General features: G+C 33.1%; 1 protein-coding gene across 3 annotated transcripts in view; it reads right to left on the reverse strand.

Moving 5' to 3' along the window:
* LOC118187104 (uncharacterized) overlaps positions 1 to 25,236 on the reverse strand; it is a 149,362-nt gene that overhangs the window by 70,615 nt on the left and 53,511 nt on the right. For all 3 annotated transcript variants that reach the window (XM_035357299.2, XM_035357296.2, XM_035357298.2), the window contains exons 10-12: positions 25,054 to 25,158; positions 15,426 to 15,552; positions 11,555 to 11,605 (exon numbers count right to left, since the gene is read on the reverse strand). In XM_035357299.2, coding sequence (XP_035213190.2) covers positions 11,555 to 11,605; positions 15,426 to 15,552; positions 25,054 to 25,158 — 283 coding nt within the window. The remainder of the gene's footprint in view (positions 1 to 11,554; positions 11,606 to 15,425; positions 15,553 to 25,053; positions 25,159 to 25,236) is intronic.

Genomic DNA, 25,236 nt, shown 5'->3' on the forward strand with positions numbered 1-25,236 from the left:
TAGCATAATGCTAATTCCACACTTTTCGAAAGACTTTATGATCATCTCACTTTTAAATTTCTCCCAGGACCTTTTTTCAACTACTCACAAACAGTAGAAATTGACAACCATTTCATTCTTCCTGTTGCTGTGATGTCAAGTCTGCAGCTAAATTAACTTCCTGCATAAATCCCTTGAATAATTTAATAATTGAAACATCTAGAGGCTGCAACTGAGAAGCCTATATTTTAAGATAATCTTTAGTTCAATAGCAGGGAATTTTGCAGACTCTATTATTTGGGTCTTAAATTGATAACACACTAATAAAGATGATTTCTTCAGAAGTCCACCTGGATGCCTGTACCACACCTTCTGTCTTCATCCATACATCCATCCTTTGGAATGAGCATGAACATAAATTCCATGTGGAATGGTACATTTAGGCAACACTTTTCAATTAAAAAATAACAAATAAGGGAGTTCAACAAAGGAAGGAACCATCAACACAACGTGCAAGAATAGCAGCATACTGTGTCTTCTCATTACCAGAAGTCTGTCATTATTGTCTTAGTACCTTGAAATGTTGCACGCTTCCAACCTGCATGCAACAATAGTGGTGACTGCTATGAACTGGAAAGTATACAAAGTCTTGAGAAGGGTTTAAATCCCTTTTTATTCAACTTTAGAAATTACAGATGCGTGCTCTTGATGCTCACAAACTACGCCGACCCGGCGGTAAAATAAAAATAAGAAACTAAAAATAAATAATAACAAGTGACTACCTACGAGGCTCTCTAAAACGTAACTAACCTAACCGCGTTCTAAGATACCGCTGACAATTCAGCAAACTTCTGAATATTACGTTGAAAGATTTAACTATCTACCGAGGCAAGCACACAGGCCAAAACGTGTGGTTCTGCAATTTCTAACTAGCCACCTCCACGCTCATGAAGCAAGAAAGCACACTTTCGAACTCGTTTCCCTTCTATTTAACCCAGAATACTTCCGCTGACTATTTTGAATACTTTGCGTGTTCTACTAAAATTTACATACTCTGGCATTGGCAATTCCAGGGTAAAGTAAGGCTTGACAGGAAAGATAGTTTAAACTTAAAATAAATGTTAGTTAAAATAAATATAAACCCTACATTTGCCGCTGCCAGAATTTGGTAAACTTGGAAGCAGTTCCAAAAAACGACGTGTTGAAAAGTTTCCACAATTCTGAACTAAAGTTTAACAGCCTCGTTTACATAAAAAAACTGTTTTCTCACAAAAGGTAGAATTAATTTCTGTAGATACTTATTTAACCCTCTCTTCTTACAGCAACCTTTCCTGGACTTCAGCAATCAATCTGTTCTCTTCCTTCCAGCATCTGGAAGGAATAAGTATCCTTATCATTCTAAATACATTATAATTTACACTTTCTTGACACTGAATAAGTTTTTGTTTTTGATCGATTTATTTTCCTTAGTTACTGCTTAATTCACATTCATTCAAGTATTCAAACATGAATTTAACTTTACCCTGGCTCTCCACCATGTGTGGTGTCAAATGGGAATATTCGTGTTTTAGTATTGCAACACTTCCCCTAACCACAATGATTTGTTAGAATTCAACGACCAAATAGACACACCTTACTCGACATTCTAAAACTCGATGAGCTATTTTAACATTCTTAAAATTCAAGTGTAGGTGGAGAACCCTACAAAACACATTCATTCTATATTCCCCCTCATTCATCTTTAGACACGCAGCAGGGTTCATAGCCACATTTTAGTTAAAAAAATAAGCACCCATAGGCACTTTTCAAGCACATTTTAAGGAAAAAATAAGCACCTGTCTAATTACATTATACACAACTGCAAAACCTTAAAAGAAAAATTAGACTTGTAATCTAAAATATGAGCAATGCAATATTTATTAAGAGAATGAGCATTACCTCAACAATGGAAAACAATTAACTTTTTTTTTTTAATTTTAAATGACAGTTCAATTTACAGAATTAGTTTACAATGAGAGGGGGAAAAAACTATGCAGAACTAAACTATATTACAAAATTTAATGATGATATTTCAGTTGAAAATATAGAAAATAAATAATAATAAGCCATATTAATTGTGTTCGTTTGGCACCTAATAATAAATACAATTTATTTTTCCACTCATATTAATATTTAAATAATTTAACTTAAATCAAAATTCTGAACATTTTCTAAATTTTCATTGCATAACAGTTTTTCCTTAACATATATCCCAAGCAAAGTAATTTAAGTAAAAAAGAGGCACGTTTCTGAAATCAGAAGATGGGAAATTGCTTCATTCAGTCATCCTTTAAAAGTAAAAGCTTAACTAACCAGCATACTTGGAAAATCCCAAATTTTCCGAATAGTAACTGGAAAAAGAGGAGTGGGGGAGATTGTAGCCGTTCTTTAGATTTAAATTTAGGCTAAATAAATGATTTTGACATTTCAATATGTGCATCATATAAAAACCAACGGAACTGAGAAATACTCTGCGTAGAAAGCACAGTAAAACTCTTTTAAGTGTTCATAAACAAATCTCAGACTGAACATCAAAATTAATTATCAATGCAAAATACCGCAAACGTTATTGCACAACACGTGCGGCGTAATTCTTCCATATGTGATATTACGCAATTAAAATCAACACCTGTCGGTATTTGGAGAAAGAAGAACTAAATAAAGGAAAAGAAAGACTTACTAATCTGGGGTGTTTCTGATTCTAATTTTCAACAGACTGTATTAAATTTCCGGAATGGAATCAATCTTCGCTTGGGTTGGGTAGACCGCAAAAACTTTTAGTCCTATTCAATCCAGATTGGACAGTGACAAAAAAAAAAAAAAAAAAAAAAAGTCCGCTGCTTCAATATTAGAGATTTGCGGAGAAACTCCCAACCTCCATACTGTATAATGTATTGGCAAAGAAAATGAAATTATTTTGACTATTCGATTACTTTCCTTTTATTTAAGCCATTCCGAATATTATTCCTTAGAAAGCTAATCTGTGTAAAAACACATCCATTTTTAGAAGTTTATCTATACTTCAGCAGTTACTGCAATTATATTATTATAAATATTCATAAATATGCTCATAATATAAGCATAAGGATCATAATAAACACGAATATGAACTGACCACGCAGAACGAGAATGCAAATTTATTAAAATCTTGATAGAAATTCAAACGTGTGTAGTATTTGGGTGGGAGGAAAAGAATACCGAATGTACCGGAATTTTCTACGTTTTCGCAATTCTTTGGCCAATAGAACAACGTGCACCTGTCTGTACTCTCGCGTGCACCATAGGTTAATGCAGAGGAAGGGGGGAAAAGCAATTTTCGGAAGTATGATTCACCATCTGACGTTGCATATAAGGAAAAAAAGTTGTTTATTTAGTTTCGGCTTTGGTACGGGGAAAAAATGCGCGTTCATTAAAAACAAAGGATTAAAAAAAGCACTAAAAGCAAAAAATAAGCACTAAAAGCAAAAAAATAAGGGCTTTAAAGAAAAAGTAAGCACCTATAAGGGCCTTTATATTTTATTTTCAAATATAAGGACTTATAAGCACTTGTAAAGACCACTACGAACCCTGTGCAGGCTTTCGCTCTAAAGCTTGATTTTATCTACAGTTTAATACTAAAATTTGAATTCATTTCTTTTGAGCATTTACTTTTAGCATCTAAATTTTATGCTTCTAGACTAAATTCTACTTTTACATAACTTTCAAGTATTTGCGTATATTTACAAATTCTAATCCATATGATTTTTACAATTTACCATAAATTAATAAGAGAAAAATAAATTTTTACTTCACGTATTCTTCGCCAAGCTGGCGGCACTGAAACTAAATTTCTTATTAATACAAGAATACGAAGTTATTTTTATCTTCGGCCAAATTTTGGCTTTAACATAACAAATTAGTCTTTCGACCAACAGAAACTGCTTGTTCTTAGACTTTATGCTTAAAGAAAATAATACTTTTGCCTTCGCTAAATAAAGTAAAACAAAACTAAGTCTCAACCGAGACAAATTGACTTCCGTCAAAACATAGAACTTCGTATTTACACATAACATTTCGGAACAAAAGAAAAAAATTTTATAGAAGATTTTAACTTATCTTTGAGTTTTCGATGATTGAAACTCCGACATCCTCTTCTGGCAGAACTGCTCCCAAGATATGGAATTCATCGACGTCAGTCGTCTCCTTTGTGTCCTTCGAGTTTCGTCCATGTTGATATTTCTTTTTCGCACTCTGCATGCTGGCCTCTTGGAGTGGTAGTCATCGGGTTGCTGTCTTTTCCGTTTTGCCCCTGGACGGCTGGTCTTGGCGTCCTCCGGTCTGGAATCCTGCTTGAATTTCTTCTGTTGGTTGTGGTCTTTTCGATCCTCCTGCTGTCTTTTCGTTCTCGGGAACGGCGGCCTTGTTTGCACCTGACACTTTGGCCCTGGAAGCGTTCTCCTTGATGCAGAATTTCTACTGCGATACGTTGTAACTGGTGTTTTCCTCTTTACCAAAGCTTCTTTACGCGGCGGCGTTGCTTTCTTGTATTTCTTAAATGCTGGAGTCTGAATGTTTTCATTTCTTCTTTTCGGTACCGTTGCATGACATGTAGCAGGGCTAGGTTTCTCTTCAGTTCTCTGCTTCTTGGGTGGTGGAACGGGTAACGTTACTTCTGGACCTTCTACTTCTTTTACGCTTGAGTCCTGCAAGAAACTTTTAAGGATTTCAAAATCATTTTGAATTTAATATTTTTTCACCTGGTTGGGACTTGCTTTACAGATTTCCCCTCTCTCGTTCTGAAGGTACAATACGACTCCCTTTATTTCCTGAATTACATAGAAGCCTTCAAATTTTGGAGCTAACTTTGCAGTAAAATTGTCTGGGGCACTTGATAAAGAAAATTTCCGCTTCAACACTTTTTCCCAACTTTAAAATCTGCTTCACGGCGTTTTCTAGCATAGTATAATTTTTGTCTATTTCTTGCCGTATCCGAGCTTTTAATCGCCTGATCAATGAGTTTTTGCACATCTTTTTGTTTAAATTCTTGCTCTCTTTGTTGCACAAAGAATAATTTATCTAATGGCATAATTAACTTCCGTCCTAAAAATAATTCTGCTGGAGTTTTTCCCGTAGTATCGTGATTTGCCGTTCTTAAAGCATAAGCTAACTCATTTATGTAGCCATCCCAGCGCTTGTGACGCGTGCTAACATAACTTCGAATTATTTTTACAATATTTTTATTAACTCTTTCTGCTATGTTTGCCTGTGGTCTATACGGAACCATTTTGATATGGTGTATGCCAAGTCCAGTGCAAATATTTTCAAATATTTGGCTAACGAACTGTTTACCGTTATCGCTAATGACTTTTATCGGTGCACCGTATTTTAAAATGTATCTGTGTAAGAATGCATCTGCGACTGTTTTGGCTGACGCGCGTTTAAGTGGAACAATTTCTGTCCATTTTGAAAAATGATCTACAATTACTAAAAGAAAACGATTTTTATTTAACTCACTCTGGGGGAAAGGACCAAGAAGATCTATGCCTAAAATTTCATTCGGAAATGTAGCGCGAATGCTATTTAAGTACCAGGACAGGCTGTAATTAATATCATTTATTAACTGACATTGATTGCAGGACCTGACATACGCAGTTACTATTTTGTATAATTGCGGGAAATATACCGCCTCGCGTACCCTTTTTAAAGTCTTTCTGACCCCTAAATGAACCGCTGTTTTCGCGTCGTGTAATTCCTTCAAAATGCTTAATCGAAGCGAGGCTGGGATTACTGGTTTCTACTCGAGATTTTCGTTTGTTGTTTTCGTATAAAATAATAAATTATCTATTATTTCATAGTTTTCTGCTCTATTTCTTATCGCATCGATATCTGTGTGCTCAAAGCTTTCGGGGTCTTTCAAATATGCATAGATACTTCCAAATTCAGGATCAGCTTTCAATTCAGCAATAATTGTTTCTCTAGAATCTAAAATTTTTGAAGTCAACACAGCGCATTTGAGTTCATTTCCTTCATCATCCAGTTTTATACGAGAAAGTGCGTCAGCTACATTGTTTTCCTTACCCGGTTTATATTTAATTATGAGATTATATTCTTGAAGTTTTAAAGCCCATCTTATTAACCTGGGTGTTAGGTTTTTCCCCGAGTAAAGTCTACCAACAGCCGCATGATCCGAAAAGACCGTTACTGGCGCTTTGCCAAAATAAACTCGAAATTTGTGTACAGCCATTAATACGGCTAATGTTTCTCTTTCTGTAGCTGTATAATTCCTTTGTGTAATGTTCAACGTTTTACTAAAAAATGCCAAAGGATGGCCGTTTTGCATGAGAACAGCACCTACAGCATAGTCCGACGCATCTGCTGCAATTTCCTGGTTTTCGCCCCCCCCCCCGGGAATTTCAAAACAGGGGCATTGATGAGCGCTTCTTTTAACCTTTCAAATGCGGTATTTGCTTCTGCTGTCCACGTGAATTTACTTTTCTTTCTTTTAATTACTAACAAGGGTTCAATAATATTAGCAAAATCTTTTATGAATGACCGATAATAAGAACATAATCCAAGGAAAGCAGAAAGTTTCTTGGCGGTGTTGGGAGTTGGGAAATTTTTGATGGCTTTTATTTTTGAATCTTGAGTTTCTATACCCTTTTGCGAAATTTTATAACCCAGATATTTAAGTTCTTTAGTTGCAAACTTGCATTTTGAGGCGTTAATTGTAAGACCGACCTCTTTTAATAATTTAAAAACTTCTTCTAGGTCTTTAATATGTTGTTCAAATGTACTACTCGTTATAATTATATCATCTAGATAGATTAAAGTCGATTTTCCTGGGACAGGCTTTAGAACAATGTCCATAGCTCTCTGGAATGTTGACGGGGGCCCCAAACTACCCAAAGGGCATGCGTAAAAATGCATAAGTGCCCGATTTTGTTATAAACGCGGTTTTATATATGTCTTCGGGTCTCATAGGTATTTGATAGTAGCCAGACGTTAAGTCCAACGTAGTCATGTATCTTGTAGATTTAATCTTTCTAATAATTTCCTCTATAACCGGCAAAGGGTAAACTGGGAATTTAGTAACACTATTAAGTTTCCTGTAATTGATAGCAAACCTCCAAGCTCTTTTATCCGAAGGAGGAAAGTCGTTCTTTTTCCTACATAGTACGACTGGACTCGCGTACTCACTATTTATGGGCATTATTATGTGGTTCTTTAACATTTCCTGAATATGTTCTTCGATGATTTGTTCTTTCTGTTTATCGTAGCGGTAAGGTTTAGTCCTACAGGGTTTGTCGGCAGTTAACTGTATCTCATGCGTAACTATTTGACAACTACCAGGCCGTTCTGAAAACAAGTTTGAAAAAGTACTCACCACTTGCTGGATGGCTTGGCTTTCATGGTCATTCAAATGGCTAAGGTCGACTTGCGGTTGTTCCACTGGTTCCACAACCCTCCGATCCATCTCCAGCAATATAGAACTTTCCTGAAAATTCAGTTTGGCCTTCGCGACTTTTAAAAACTCCATACCTAAAATAAGTGGCCTTTGCAAGTTTTTTACTACAAAAATTAATACTTTAAGGCTTTCGTTTTGAACCTGTATTTTTAAAGATAGTTTTATAATACAATGACAAGTTTGTCCTTGCGCTGCTATGATTTCTGTGTTTTTATTTTTAAGTAATCGAAACCTATTAAAATTCTTCTTAAAAAAAATATCACACATAAAATTACCTTCTGCTCCTGTATCGATGAGGGCTTCTACTGGTACATCACCAACCAAGACTTGTATAATTGGTAATTGTGAGTTTTTTACGATGACCGTATTTAAGTATCTTCTTGAGGGTTTTTTCAAAACTTCCGGGGTCTGGACCCTCGCTTTCACAGGCCCCTCTACTCGTTTAAAGCTTTCCTTTCAACTTCTGCCTTCTGGGTACGCGGACGGTTGTTTTCAAATTTCCTTTTTGGGCCTTGACCTTCGAGCTTCGATGAGTTAGCTTGATAGCTCTTTCCCCCATAAGAGCGGTTTGCATTTCTGGTCTGCTCATTTGAAGATTGCCTTCGGATACTTTGAGGATACGAAGCCTCTCTAGCTTTTTCTGCTATTCTGCGATTTTGGAACTTGACCGCCAATTCGAAGAGCTCCTGTAATGTGCTTGGGTTTCTAATTTCAAAGTAATCTTGAGCAGCAGGTAGCAATCTTGGTAAGATTATTTCAATAATCTCCGCGTCGGGTTTCTTCCCATACAACATATCCGTCAGCTTAATTTTTCGCAGAATAAAGTCTGTCAACTCTTCTATATTCCGTTGATAAAAACTATATAGTTCGGCTTCTAGCCTTGCTCAGTCTTTCACTATGGGGAAGGCCTTTAATAACGATTTTGGCCTCCGAATTCCCCTAATAAAAATTTGCCTATATTCTTCCACCATAGCGAGGCCTGTCCTCTTAGTGCAGATGTGGTGATGGCAACTTTTTCTCTTTCAGGCACAGGGTAGAGCTGGAAGTGATTTTTGAGGTCTTCTAGAAATATCGCCACTAAATTTTTTCCGTCGAAATTGACGTTTGGCTTGATTGACGCTCGCATCGTCTGAACCAGGTATCCAAATCCTTCCAATTGGCTTGCCATTTCTTGTTGTTGTCCAGCAGCTTCCATACAATTTTCGGCCATTTCAGTTCGACAAGTGTTCGGGTGCCAACGCTTCCAACTTGCACGCAACAATAGTGGTGACTGCTATGAACTGGAAGGTATACAAAGTCTTGAGAAGGGTTTAAATCCCTTTTTATTCAACTTTAGAAATTACAGATGCGTGCTCTTGACGCTCACAAACTACGCCGACGCGGCGGTAAAATAAAAATAAGAAACTAAAAATGAATAATAACAAGTGACTACCTACGAGGCTCTCTAAAACGTAACTAACCTAACCGCGTTCTAAGATACCGCTGACAATTCAGCAAACTTCTGAATATTACGTTGAAAGATTTAACTATCTACCGAGGCAAGCACACAGGCCGAAACGCGTGGTTCTGCAATTTCTAACTAGCCATCTCCACGCTCGTGAAGCAAGAAAGCACACTTTCGAACTTGTTTCCCTTCTATTTAACTCAGAATACTTCCGCTGACTATTTTGAATACTTTGCGCGTTCTACTAAAATTTACATACTCTGGCATTGGCAATTCCAGGGAAAAGTAAGGCTTGACAGGAAAGATAGTTTAAACTTAAAATAAATGTTAGTTAAAATAAATATAAACCCTACAACCTTTAACGTTCACTGTTTTATTTGGCAGCACATCAAGCATCAAGGATATTCATTTAGTCCTCTCTCAAAACACAGTTCCCCCCCCCTCAAGTTTATGACATGGCTTGTGGAATTCTGTAATCTTTCATATTCAATTGGCAGTTTTTGTGCTACTATGGTTATGGTACACATGCACAAAACATTTCTTTTTATGAATCTCTTGCACCATAATGGTATTAAAAAAAAATTGGTACCTCTTTGTTATAGCACCCCTCAACAATATTTGACAATTTTAGGTTTATCCCATGATCACACCTATAATTTCGACAAACTTATCAGGCACAAATGTAAAAATAAACAATACGATATATAATAATGCCTGTATGTCATTTCCATAGAATATTTATCCTTATTCTTTTAACGCATGTAATTGCTGCAGTCAACTGCAGCACTTTCCCATACATTAAGCTGTTTGTTACAGCATTTCATAGATGTCAACTACTCTGTCCAAGAATATATAAATCTAACAGGAGTGACAAAAATATTCTCGGACAACTGAACTAATTTCGAACATACAGGCCTCCTTCTTTTCAAATTTTAACCACTGCTCCTCCAAATGGTTTCATTCTTAACATAAAAGTTTTATGTTGTGGCCACTTTCGCATACTCATTTGTCACGTAAAAGACTTCTTTCTTGAAAAAATTATATGGCATCTGTCCCATTTATTGATAAATTAAAGACTGTTGATGTCACATTCACAAAAAAAAGCTATGAATATAGTTTTAAACAAACAATGAGAATTAAAAAACCTCATCAAAAATGAATAATATAAGAACACATGATAACAGCAAAAATGCAACAAAGTGCTAATGTATGATTACGCAGCAAGATCTCACAGCCTGTGCTAATATATGATCATGTGGCAAAGTATAAGGACACTCAGCCAGATTTTGGCGAGATATCTCGGTTGATTGGCAATTCAGTCTGAAGCCACTATAAAAAAGAAGTACTAAATCGACAATAGATGTATTACCTCCCCTTTTTTTTAAGCAGTAATCCCGTTCTTCCTATCCCGTCTGGATACTCTGATTTTAACTTTTTAAGCAACACTTAGTTTCTCCACGTAAAGGCAGATACAAACACAAAGGAACATATTATGCATTGAACGACACTCTTATACTACTTAAGTTTGACTGCCTCTAAAATCTGATAGATATTCTAATCCTAATAAACCAATAACTAAGACGCTTTCTTTGAACTGCTGAAATTGATGCCAACCAGAAGAGCCCTTTTATTCTGAAACACCAAACATGAAGTAAACAAGCAAATGTGAGTTGTGTAGACACAGGAGCATCCATGAACTGTTACTTGCATTTTAAAAAGGTAATAATAATAAAAATATAATAATAATATTACTGTTTTCAAATGTAACTTTGGTTAAAGTGAGTGACAGTGCAGAAAGATGGGAAAGTTGGACGGCTTTGAAAGCAAAATTGCGTTCGTACTGCTCATGCAATTGGTTGCTGTATCTTGTTATTGGTGCAGAGTGATTTTGAGCAAGTAGTAGTGCTTATTAATTTAACGTACACTTTACTAAATCAGAACTTCTTCTAACTTATTATTTTATCTAACTAACTTATTATTTTATCCATTTTATAAAAATTATGCATTCGAAAGCAGTTTGCATAGGCCTTAATAAGTAATTTTCTAGCTACTTCAAGCATTGTGTCCCACAGTCTAACATGCAAGAAGAAACTAAATTATACAGTACTGTCAAGGAAATATTGAAACTCTATTGCTTTCTACTGACACAATTATGTTATTACCAACATTTGTAATAAATGCAGTAATTTTCTATGGCTGATGCAGAAAAAAATATTTAACAGTATTTTTTCTGACAAATCAACTCATGTCTTAGAAGAGTAACCTTTGGCCCATAAGACAGAGACTAATTTCAAAGCACATTTTTGAGTAAAAAAGTATGTCTTATGGGCTAAATACTATAAATTAATGTTTTGATGAATAACAAAATTTAACCTTACACTGATAGTAATTTCAATAAAACAAGAGGCAGAGAAAATGTAATTCTAATCATTTAGTAGCAAACACTGTTTCAATCTAACAGAAAATTGTTACTCTATAATATATGAAAGATAACACTTTTCTTCAAAATTCCTTTTAGAATTTTTTTCTCAACTGAAATTGAAGTCAAACAGAAGTTTGAAAAAAAGTTATTTATAATTTAGAATTAAAGTTTCAAAAAAGTTATATTTAATTTCCATATTTATAAAATAAACTTTTCTTCTCCTTACTTTTTCATTTGCTTTCTTGATTTCATCTTCAGTCAAAACACTGCAATGTGTCTAAAAGTAAAATTTTAATTAATTTACACAGCAATTTCAACTTGCTTAACAAAGAAGTGAAACATATAAAACAAATATGTATTTTTTGCAGTTTAAAAACAAACACAAGAGATTTAGTGTTTGTCTAATTTATTTACACTACTGAATATAAACTAACTGAAAGAAAATTTTTAAAAAAATAAATAAGTAAGTAAAAAGAAAAGCTAAGATTAAAATTTAAGAAACACAGAAATTGAATCAGAAATATTTTTAGGCATTAACTGTTGAAGTAAACTATTAATTAATAAAATACAATAATGAATTAATTTCTGATTAATTCATACTTAATTAATTCATACTTATTTATACTTTTCTGATTAATTCATACATAATTTGTAAGACATCATAGCTGTGTGAGAAACTGGATTTTATTCAATATTATATCACTGTTTTGATTATTTCTCTCAGCAGCTTGACTGCTTTTATTCAGTAATGAGATTTATTGTTACATTGCATTACTTTCATTTAAACTATTTTGCTGTCTTATATGCTTAAATGACACATCAACAGGAATACAAGTTCACGAAAACAATAAAGTAAAATAACTAATTATACAGAGTAAATGCAGCCCTTCATTCATGAATACAAAAAGCCTCGCTACTCAGAGAGTTAATTATAATAATATGCAAATTTTATTAATATAATATGTCTAAATAAGGCATACAGATAGTCTACTACCTGCCAGTTTTATAGTTATTAATCCCATTTTAGAGTTACAATGATACATATTCTAAAGGATATATTGTAGAGTTACAATATGGGCTAATGACTCACAATGACTAACTACAATGACTAACCCTATAGCAGAGGTGACAACTTACTGACTTTAAAACAGAATGTAATTAATATTTGAAACAGCAATCACAAATTATTAAATACAATTTTTAAAAAAACTTATTATTAGTAGTTTTTAGAAGAAATACAATACTTTAATTGATTTTCATATAACTGCTAACAAAACTGGGAGATTTTGTGTTGTTAATGAGAGAAGTGTAATAATTTTATTCACAGAAATTAAAAAATATGATTGCTTTTTGTCTAAAAAAATTTTTCAATGTGTCATCAGTAGTAAAGGATTTAATTTTACTTCTTATTTTAGTAATCTGAGAATCCTCTCATTCTACATTGCTGTATATAACTGACAAGATAGTTAAAAATATTTTAAACAATTCACTGCCACTTTAAAACTCCACCAGCAACCTTTCAGTTTTCCATTTTGACTCACTGAAAACTAATCTTTACTGATTTAATAACTTTATCCAAATTGTCTAGTTTTCCATTTTGACTCACTGAAAACTAATCTTTACTGATTTAATGACTTTATCCAAATTGTCTAACTGCAAATTGCAAAACTGTAACTGAAATTTATCAGTAGCAACATTTTTATCACTGTCTTTAAGAATTCCAACAAACTGCTAGTTGGGGCACTTTCAAAAAGTCACAGAAAATAATACTTCCTATAAAATGATAACTGATACGAATGCTTTAGCAGGGTGTGCAATCTTCTCAGATATTAATTAGTGTTTTATATCTGCTATGTATGCTGCCCTCTAAACTGAAAACAGAGTTTAGGGGATATTGCGCCATTCATCACTCAGAATTATTCTGAGCTCCTGCATACGATGATTTTGTCTTCCAACATGTTGGCAGAAATTAGTTCCACATGTGTTCTTCTAGCTTAAAGACTGGTTAATATAAAAGCAATTTTATCCATTCTAACATCTTCCCTTTAGAGGGCCTCAGATACGTCAATTATCCTATGTGTGCATGCATTGTTATTTATGAACAGAAAATACAGGCCTGCTGTACCACTGAAAAGATGGACATGACCCAGGAAAATTTTGATGCAGTACTGCTGGGAACCCAGATAAATGGGCTGGACACATGGTTCGTTTTCTTGATTTTTCCCATATGTAACATGAATACAAGCACATCTCTTAGAAGCTCCTCTTTAGACAAATAGCCTTGTGTTCTGCCATATTCAAATTCAAGTAACCAAGCTAACCAACCCTCCCCACATATATAAGCATCAAATTTCCAGGGTAATGATCAGCTTCAGTGAAATTTTGTTTTACACCAGCTAGAGTGAAGAGAGAAGAGAACCTGATATCAATTGAAGAATATTCATGAAGCTCAAGTTTCCCTTCTTTTGTTAGTTTCTGCAGGACCTCAGAACCTTGGAGTGTCCAAATGAAGTATTCAAACTCAGTAGCTGAATGGAACAAAGCGAAAATCATCAACAAACTCCAGAACAAAAGTACTTTAAAATCACTTCACCGAATTTGAAGTTCTAGAAATCACCACTAGTCTATGCTGCAAAGAAGACCTTCCTTTCAGTATAATTATTATCTGAATGTCAATTCTGAGAAGTACAGCAACTCTGCAAACAGCAATAAAAGACATAAAAAACTTGATTGAGCCATTCATTCCAGCTCCAGCTGACAAAGCAAATAGATCATGTGTGAAAGTTTCTACTTGATTCTGTTTGATTTGAATGGAGTTTTAGCAGATTAACATAAAAATATCTGCCTACAAAGAATGCCTTTATGAAGGACTTTCTGAGGAATATAACATGAATTCCACATACAACCCATTCAGCAGAGGGAATCGGATGCATATCAAACTACTACACAGTTCATCTACTACGAGGACTTGACCAGTCTTGCATTACCTGGTGTTGGATGACTAGTATCTAACTTTAGTTAAAGTAGAATTAATGGCTTGTGCTCTGAAACAACGGAATCCAAAATCACTCATTTGCAATCTTGAATAAGTTCTCTATATCCCTCCCCACACTGATATGAACTCCCACTCCTAATAGGTGAGGTTCAAGTCTCTTCTCATATGAATGGACAGTATTTCACAGTTTGAACCAGCAGGTCTGAATATGCAGTTCTAAGCACAAGTCTAGGTTGCACTTGGATGAAAATCTTAAGATACAAAAAATAACAAGAAATCATTTATCCATGCTCTTGGAGTTGAAATATCTTATAGGCTGTTACATTCATTAATATGTATACAATACACATTTAAATTGTTCAGTCTTTTGGCAATGTTAAATTATTAATATCATTTTTCAAGTACAGTGATACATAAGTTTATAAGCAGCATAAAAATTATCTTTTTTATTTTAAATGAAAGCACATAATATTTTTAAATTAAACCAAAAAAAATGAAATTTTAGAATAAAATACTAACTACAAATTCTAGATTTATATAACAAAAGTAAAAATTTAACAGTAATAAAACCTTCCAAATTTAATTACTGCAATTAAAAATTTATTGCTTATGAGACAAAAAAATATTCCCCCTTAACTTTTACATAAAATATAAATACATTAAATGTAAGTATTTATATTTATATAAGAGTAAGATAAAATATATATTTACTAAAAGTGACAATCAACCCACATGAAGGTCACATCAAACAATAATTCACTTGACACTCCCCCCCACACCATCTCATATAATTTCAATCTCTCTTTATACACTAGATTTGTTGCACATACATACATATATATTTTAGCATTAGTATGTAATTTCAAAAAGACATAGACAACATAAATCTGAAATCTGAGTTAAATCCTAAAAAAATCCTATTTTCGTGCTGGTAAACAGCTTTTCATTTTATTACAGTATTGGTCATGCATAAAATATCACAAAACTTTTCTAAAACTATCTAGTTAAATAATAATTTTCTCTTCTAGTTTACATCTTAATATTTTAACACTAGAAAACAAATAAGACTACTCCTGGTACTATTTAGAGAATACATACATACTTTATTCTCATAAGAAAATTCAGCATTTTCATGATCCATTTCTCGTTCTTTGTCTGCTATCAAAGCTAGGGAAATAAGCTGTGCTATCTCACTCTTGGCACCTTCCTTTTCACGACCAATAATAAACCTAAAATTGATATAGCTCATGTTTTAAAAACTAAATAAAAAGGAGTTCTGATTAAAAAAAAAAAAAGAGAAAGTCAACAGCAAGTAAAAAATATCAGAATTTGTCTAAATGCAATGTCATGAGAATCTGAAAAGAACACACAAGTTCAAGACTAAAATTCTCACATCTGACAAACTTTCTTTTGCATTAAGGTGATTTATTGGAGAGTTAAACAACAAGAATCAGTGTAATGTTTGTAAATATTGCAAGTCTAAATACAGAACCATCTTCTTCAGCTAAGTGCAAATCAACGAGATAGAGCATGTTGATCAGATAAGAATGACAGGAAAGAAGTCAAGCCACTGGTGCCATCTACTGACGAATTTGAATATGCAGTAAGTAAAACATACCTTCATTAAAGGCTGAGGGTACATGAATTGGAATTAGGGTAAAGTGACCACATTTTCATTGAGACAAAGCAGGACAAACAGAATGAAATGAGAATTGTAATTTAATTATGAAAGCAGACCAATAATTCAAAAATATATTTTATTGTATGCATTCATATCTTGTTTATAAATATACAAAAGCATATTTATTATTAACTATTGGTAGCTATAAAATATTTGTAAAAAAATATAATTTGAATATTATGTTTTTTAATTTATTTAAAATTTTATTTAAAAAATTACGATTTTCTTTCATGGTCATACTTTTATCCGATTGAATACTTTGCAATAGATTCGGATCATTTATTACAATGTTGTGAAATTTCTCACATGAGTTGGCCAAATTATATTTTACCCTCAATACAGATTTTAAAGTTTTAATGTTCAACTGCATTTTTTAATTGTCCATATTTTACTGATACTAGAAAAACACATTCTGTTGCTACATTTGTTCCTGGAAGGGAGAGCACGTGTTCTACAATTTTCAAAATATTTTCATAGGGAATATTATTCTGCTTAAAATGAAGAAATAATTGTTTAAAATGAAAGAATAACATTTTTTCTTCAGTAACATATCTTTTTACCAATGATGCCTCATCAAAAAGATCATTTTCGCAAATATTATTTTTCAGAAAATGGTTGCTGATATATTAAGAGGATTTTTCCACATATTTCCATAAAATTTCCTTTCTTAATTTATATATAAAAATACGAATAAATTTTTGCAATAATATTTTTAAGATCCACTGGAAGAGGGACAGATGCTGTTTGAATAGTATTTTGTAGAACAGTGGTTCTTAACCGGGGGTGCCCGCACCCCTGGGGGTACGGGAATGTATTTTTGGGGATGCGGGAGAAGTCCCTACCTAACTATAAAAATTATTAAATATCATTTATTAAATTTTTTATAATAAAATATTTGAAATCTGCAATAGTGTCCCCAATATTGAAGCTCATAAAAATTGGTAGCACCTAGCTCACTTATCGGCAAAAGACACAGGAAAGAGTCGGTTCCGATGGGCGTATACACTACGCTACGAAAAGGCATGAAACGCTACAAACGAACGCGAACAGGCAGCTAAGTGACGGAGAAAAGAAAAAAAAAAATTGTGGGAATACAAGCGGAGAGCGTTATCCCAGCTTGCACATGCGCTGAGTTCAATATGTGCTACTCCAATGGAATCTACGGATTCACAGATTTGTATCTGCATCTACTGCGCCTGTGTTGAGTCAAGTTGAGTCACCTATTGTGTCTGCGACATTTGTATTGTGTATTCTGACTTGTCAGAAACCTTTTGAGACTAATACATTCTTAATTGCCCGTTCAAGCCGAATAGAATTCAGTGATATTACAAACGTAAGAACATTACATATATTATATTACATTATTTCTAAATAATTAAATCGATTATAGTGAACCCCCCTATCTAAAAAAAAAAAAAAATGACAATGGAACAATAAGTATGCCGGTTATGGATTTACCTGCACAACCAAAAAGGATGGCACGCAATGACCGCAATGCATCTTGTGTTCCAAGATATTTTCAAACAGTAATCTCAAACCATCAAAGTTATTAGAGCATTTCAACAATCTGCATGATAGCAAAAAAGCGCATAGCATGAACAGCTTGAAGTCAAAGAAGACTCAGTTTGATACCAGTGGAACTCCATAAAATTGTGCGGACCAGCAATTCAAAAACCTTTATTAGAAGCGTCATATCAAGTGGCATATTTATGTGCAACAAAAAAAAAAAAAAAAAACTCTCACTATCGCTGAAGAGTTGATTAAACCTTCTGCTTTAATTATTGCTAAAACAGTTTTAGATTCGGAAGCACATAAAAAATTAGAACAGATTCCATTATCGAATGATATTATACGATCGCGAATAGAAGATCTCAGTGAAGATGCTTTAATGCAAGTAATTGAAGACATAAAAATCAGTCCACTAAAAATAAGCATGCAACTGGATGAGTCAACTGATGTTGATAATTGTAGCCAACTTTTGGTATTTGTGAAGGAAAAAGGTAATAGAAGAATTTCTATTTTGTGAGCCACTGGAGTTGAATACAAGAGGAATTGATGTTTTCAATCGCATCAAAGATTTTTTTAACTAAATATCAATTACCAATGAATGTGACTGGCTCAGTATGCACTGATAGAGCCCCAGCAATGTTAAGAAAACATTCAGGATTTTTTCACACATGAAAAGAGAATTACCGGAAGTTATAATAACGCACTGCACGTTGCATCGTCATGCACTTGCGTCGAAAGCATTGCCAGAAAGTTTAAAACAACATCTAACTACAGCAGTAAATGTAGTTAAATACATCCGAGGGCGAGCGCTTAATCATTGCATTTTTCGTGCATTTTGCGAAGAAATCGGTGCTGATCATACCGTGCTCCTATATCACACCAAAATACGATGGTTATCTAAGGGTTGCATGCTTAACAGAGTTTTTGAATTGCATGAGGAAATTATTCAATTACTGACTAGTCAAAACTGTTATTTAGTAAAAGATCTTGAGAGTAATGATGCAATGCTGAGGCTGGCCTACTTAGCAGACATATTTAGTACTAATTGTGCGAGGATATTATTCAATTACTGACTAGTCAAAACTTTTATTTAGTAAAAGATTTTGAAAGTAAGGATGCAATGCTAAGGCTGGCCTACTTAGCAGACATATTTAGCCATTTAAATGAATTTATCAATGCAAGGATTTGGTATAAATATAATAATATTTAGTGAAAAATTATCTTCATTTATCGCAAAATTAGAAATTTGGATACGTCGAGTAGAAAAGGGTAATTTTGCAAACTTTCCCTTGCTTGATTCTGTTATTGCGAAAAATGAAAAGAATACAATTATACCCGACATTGTAATACATTTGAGACGATTTAGCGAATCATTCAATGGATACTTTTCTACCGGAAATATTACCAAAACTCAGAGATGGATACTGGATCCATTTCTATTTGACTTAAATTTGATGGATGATAGTGATCTGAAAAAAGATCAACTTATTGAAATGCGAGCAAGTAGACATGTTCAAATGGAATTCGAACGATTAGAATTGCAACAATTCTGGTGTTCACAGTTACAATGTTATCCAGAGTTGGCAAACAGAGCACTGCAGTTACTCTTACCCTTTGCTACCACCTATTGTGCAAAATTGGATTTTCATTGCTTTTGCATATAAAAACTAAAGCGAGAAATCGCTTAAATGCAAGTGATGACTTACGCGCATGTCTTTCAAGAAAGGAACCTCACTTCCCTAGTATAATAATGAACAAACAACAACAGGCTAGTCATTAATAAAAATATTGTTTTGTATTTATATAAAATGTACAATCTTTTTCAATAAACAATAAGTTTCGCAAAAAAGGTATTTTTCTAGACTAAAAAAAAATTAAAACAAATTTATCAATGGGGTGCAGAGATATATTTTCAGATTCAATGGGGTGCAACTCACTAGAAAGGTTAAGAAACACTGGTGTAGAATGTGCGCTGCACAACCTACTCCAATAATTTTTTGGTTCAAATGTTCGTTAAGTTTCGTAAAAACGTTATTGATGCCTCTTCTAGCTTTTCCACCAAAATTTGCATTAGTGTTATACTCACAATAGGCAATAATTTTATTATTAAAATTATTCTTTTTTAAAATAGTACTTATTGAATCAAAAATTATTTATTAAGTTTCACCCGGCAATGAAATAAAATGTAATATTCTAATTTTAATCCCTGTTTCTGGATCAAAAAGTCTAACAATTGTGGGAAATAATTTTAAATCATTGTGGTTGGAAGCATCACAATATATGATATTAGATACATGTGCATTTACCTAATTCTTTCTGCAATTGTGAAAATGAATATAGTGAAAAAACATTAGAAATAATTGCTTCGGTTTTTGTTCTTGCACATGCAAATTTTTTGTTGTGCAATGTTTTGATCATTTGCGACATACAATCAATTGATTTGAATCTTTGACTGTGGTTTATGGTGTGGAAAGCAAATAGCTCTTCAGCTAATGCTATCTGTTTCTCTGTTAACAATACATATTCCTTGACATTACATTTAAAATAAGAAATGCAGATGTTTTCTAAAAAGCAGGACATTTTTAAAAGTTGGCGCAAAATCGGGATGTGTGATCACTTTAAGTATTAGGGTCATTAACTAGAACATAAAATTTTTTTGAATGTGAAACATCTCTAGAAAACATATTTCACCAACAAAAGATGTTTTTTTGAACAATTTTGGATGCAGAAAAATGGAAAGTGTGATTTTCTGACCAATAGTGCTGAGTGACAAAGGATTTCTGTATGTATAATTCTAGAATAGAAATCCCTTCATCCACTCATTTGGCTTTTCTACCCCGAACTGCATTTTTGATATGTTCAACTAACCAAAATTTCTACATATTTGACATTTTTCATGTTCTCTGGAAGTTGAGCTTTTCCAGAAGCAGCACAGAGTTACTTTTGTAATGAAAATGTACTAGTTTTGTAGTTAGAAGATTAAGTAAGAAGGTGAATTTTATTTTTAAGGCATTTTGTAGGAAAAAAAACTGTCACACTTGCATTAAAATATTTTAAGTGGGGGAAAAAAGAGAGAGAGAGAAATAGTTTGCTATGCTCATAAACAAAAAAGAAATAAATACACTATCTACAGAAATTCTTGCTGGAAAAATTTCCCTAAATTTATCACATTGAATGCCATACAATTTTATATAAATTAGTTGGAAAATGACTATTATTTTCCAGGCTTATTCTGTGAGGATATATAAAAATAATTAACATTTTATTATAAACATATTTAGTATTTTATTGGTTGGTACATTTTTAACAAAGTTAAGCTTTTTCTGATGAGCAGTCATCATTGTTCAGCATGGTGTTATTGGAATAATTTTAATGCACAAAATGGGTCACTTTGCCAGCCATGAGAATAATCTAAATTATGGTGTTCTTGACAATTCCTTATTTGTGCATTATCAGTTACATGTAGATATTCATTGTACAGCACAACCTTATATTACAGTGCATAAACTACTTTTCACAACACAGATAGTCTCCAAAAATTGAGTTTGATAATTATAAGTTTAATGAAAACTTTATCAGAAGAAATCGAATCAAAATACATTAAAAAATGCAGATTATCTACCAAGAGTAACAATTCAGTGATACATACAGTTACCAGGAAATGTGACATATTTCATTTGAGATTAAAAGTGATGATGAAGTTTCACAAGCATCAACGTTAGATAATCTTCTAAAATCAATATATATATATATATAATGAACCTAAAAGTCGTCAACAGAGAGTAATTCCATTTACTGAAACATAAGGTATGAAAAATTACAGTTTGAGATAATGTATGCACAAATCAAAAGCTGATGATTTTTATGCACTGTTTGTACCAGATGAAATTTTTAGAAGGATTTCTTTTCAAATAAATTTCTATGCTGAACAACTTCTTGAAAGTAACACATTTAGAAGATGTTCTCAGTTATGTGAACAGAAAACCACGAATGAAATGGAGATAAAGCAATTTTTGGCCTAGTTTTCATATATAAGTCCAGTAAAATTACCTGAAGTGAGTGATTATTGGTCAAGAGACCTGATGTTAGGTCAACAATTAGCTAAATGTAAAACGAATCGGAATAGATTTGAAGTTTTATTATATATTCTTCATTTTGATAATAATGAGGCAGCCAATGAAACCATCACCTGAATAGGATAAGAAGATTGATGAATACCCTGAATTCAAATTTTGAAAAGTATTATACTCCCAATGAGTCCATTCGTATTGATGAGAGTATGAAATCCTATCGCGGAAAAGTAATTGATATTCAGACAATTCAACAAACAAAAGAGACAAAAATAAGGTATTAAAATTTTTAAATTATGTATTATTCCTGGTTATAGGCTGAACATGGATGCCAGTTAACATTTGGACACTGTAAATGCAACACCAACAAATGTTGTTATGAAACTATGACAACTTTTGTTCTACAAAAGACACGCTATTCATAGCCAATTGGTATGCCAGTGTCGATTTGGCAGAAAGGTTATAAAAGTACAAGATACATTTGGTTAAAACAATTAGAAAAAAATAAAAAGACTATCCTACAAGAAGTAATCAATGCAAAATTATAAATTGGAGAGTCCAGAGCTAAGGGAATGAAAGAGGTGTGCCACGGTGGCTCCTTCGTTCAGAGTAAGTGCCCTGGTGGCTCCTTGGTTAACAGCGGCAATAGATGAAATCAAACTGCACTTACTAGATTCCTCAGTGGCCATCTGTTATCAGTGACTTTAGTCGGTGGTAATAAACACTTTGAAATATGTACTAAGTGTTTTTCCGCACAGGTCTCTCCTGACCACATCTTATCTTGTCTGGGGCTTACCAGGCAGGATTTGGTTCAAGACCCCCTTATTGTACTGGACTCTTTTTAGAGTGAATGGGCTCATGGACCTGATCTAGCTCTGCTGGTCACAGGGATGAGAAACAACAACAAGAGGTGCAACTGCCATGAAGTGAGAAAACAAATGCTACATTTTCTTATTATCTACAAAACATTCCACACAATTTGTAAATGCTACTAGTAAGAGAGATCAAGAAAAGTACATGCCAATAATATGTACTGAGCACAATAAAACAAAGGGTGCTGTTCATCATAGAACCAAATGACAACTTATTCACCACCAGTGAGAAATACCATAAGATGGTATAAGAAGATAACAACTAGATTACTATTGACCACAGCATTCATTAATATGATGATACTTCATAATTCAATAGCTACTAATAAAATATCTATGGTGCAGTTGAGACACAACCGAGATGCTTGAAACACAAACTCAAACACAAGGAAAGTACAGTTAGGATGACAAAAAATTGGTGCAACGATTATTATAAAGATAATGTTGCAAGACATGACAAAAAGTATATCAAAATTGAACCAAACAACGCCAACATATTGCCCTCACTATCCTTTCTAGTCACATTTTATATATATATACTTTAATAAAAACACATTATTATTAGTTTACTTTCTGTTTGTTTGTTCCATAATTACATTTAATACTTTCTATTTTCTTATCAGTAAAATCATGTCTGTATCTAATGACTTATTTTTTACACATATTCTTCCACAAATGAGCATATGTTAATATTTCTTTCAAATAATATTCTCCAGCTAAATTGCAGCAATATGCAAAAGGGTCTCGTTGTCCACTTTATATAACAAAATACACAGACAGTGTCACCATCGGCACGGAACGATAGCTCAAAGGATCAGTCTACTTTGTTGGACACCTATGACCCACACAGTGCTACTGAAATAAGAGAAAAATATTACAATAAAGAGATAGTCTGTCACTGGTGACCTTCATGTTGATCAATGTGTTAATCCTTATGCTGATTTTGTCATTATGTTCAAACGTGAGCTGATAACAGTATTAAGAGTTATTAAAAAGTGTTAGAATTGAGCGCTGCCCAAACAGGATAGTGGTTACTGTGCGACATGGGGGCACCCTAAATATGCGGCGAGCCAAAAGTCCTCTTGAGATGTTTGTTGGTAGGTGAAGATCTCAAGCGGTTGTTGGTGGGGAAAGAGAGGTGAGAAACCCTCGGATTCATCCCTCTAAGGTACTTTTCATCAAAATTGGGGGCAGAACTTTGCAAATTCATACTGTTACCTGTATGGTGCTCAAGGCTCTTGCCAACGACATGTGCAATCTTACACTCCCTGTAATGAAGAATTTAGTGGGCTTGTTCTGACGTTACTGTCAGACCAGTGACATAAGTCACAACAATAACAGAATTAAAATTTCGGATTCATTAATGGTCTTTAACCAATTTTCTATGTTGTGTTTCCATTTTTTATGCAAGAAAAATCTTTAACAGTGCTATTTTTAGTTAATTTGTCCCTATTAATCACCTTGCATGCTGTGATGAACAAACCATGTATGCGGCATATTTAACTTAGAACTGAGAGTCTAAAGAGTAGTGGTAGTCTAAGAGTAGTCTAACAGTAGTAGTATAAGAGTAGTAAAAAAATTATTTATACATGTTAACTACAAAAACTCAGAATTAATTTTAAGACACAGTGGAATTTACATTGATAGATGATTGATTTTTTTAATCTAAAACATTAAAAAAAAAATTGCTGAGTTTTACTAATGGTTCTTACAATGAACGCTGATGAGTGCAAAAAATTCTAAATTATTTCAATACTAAAATCTGCTTCTTCATACAAAATAGTTTATAAATATAATGTACTTATCATAATTTCATATCTGCGTAAGAAACTAAACAAAGCTTGCCTGAGTTTTCTGAAAATGAAAATTTCATCTGTTTGTGTCTAAAAATTAATGCAGATTGCAGATATTTATTGCATAAATAATAGTGTATTATTTTAATTATATTACAAAATATATTGAAATTAAGCCTCTGACTGGTAAAAAATTTACTCAATTAATCACAGAATCTTCCAAATTCGTATTTTTTTAAACACTCCTACTTAATTTAAAACACTGCTAGGAACAATGTTCCTAGCAAAACTAAAAAGAAAAAGAAAATAATCTGCCCTGGAAAAACTCAGAAAAATATCTTTCACTTTCTTTCATAAAACTCACTTACTCGGCTTTAATGCAAAAAAAAATAATAAATAAAAACAAAATCCCCCTATTGTTGATGTTACAAAAGACTGAAAAGGAAATAACTGTTAAAATTATTTTACTTTGAAAATGGAAGACCAAATTTGGGCTTAGTTTCACTTAATGTTGGATAAATAAATCTATATCTTATTATTTAAATATGTCACACACCTGACTATACAGGCTTACCATATAAAAATTTTATATATAATATTCATACACAAAGTAAAATGCTTAAATTTACTTCTAAAAATGCATCCATGGAATATAGTGCAATATTTTTCAATTCTGATAAAATGAACAATATATATTTTTCTCTATTTTTTTATGATTTGACGTCTTAACCTTCATTATCTAGTAAAATTAAAACAAAGACCTTTTTAAAATTGCATTTATAATGCAATTATTTTTGTAACTTACCTTACAGGACCTGAAGTATTCCTTAAAACTGTTGCAGCATATGCCTGAGTGACACCAACAAGAGACTTCCCATCAACTTCAATAATCTGGTCATTTACTCGAATCCTATATAAGTGTACCAAACACAGCTATTAGTATGTGAAATATGCATATAAATCATGAAATTCTAGACTCGCATTAATT

The sequence above is a fragment of the Stegodyphus dumicola genome, chromosome 3 (assembly GCF_044657685.1).
Source record: "Stegodyphus dumicola isolate Sdum_Otavi_A_Nest chromosome 3, ASM4465768v1".
NCBI classification, from domain to species: domain Eukaryota; kingdom Metazoa; phylum Arthropoda; class Arachnida; order Araneae; family Eresidae; genus Stegodyphus; species Stegodyphus dumicola.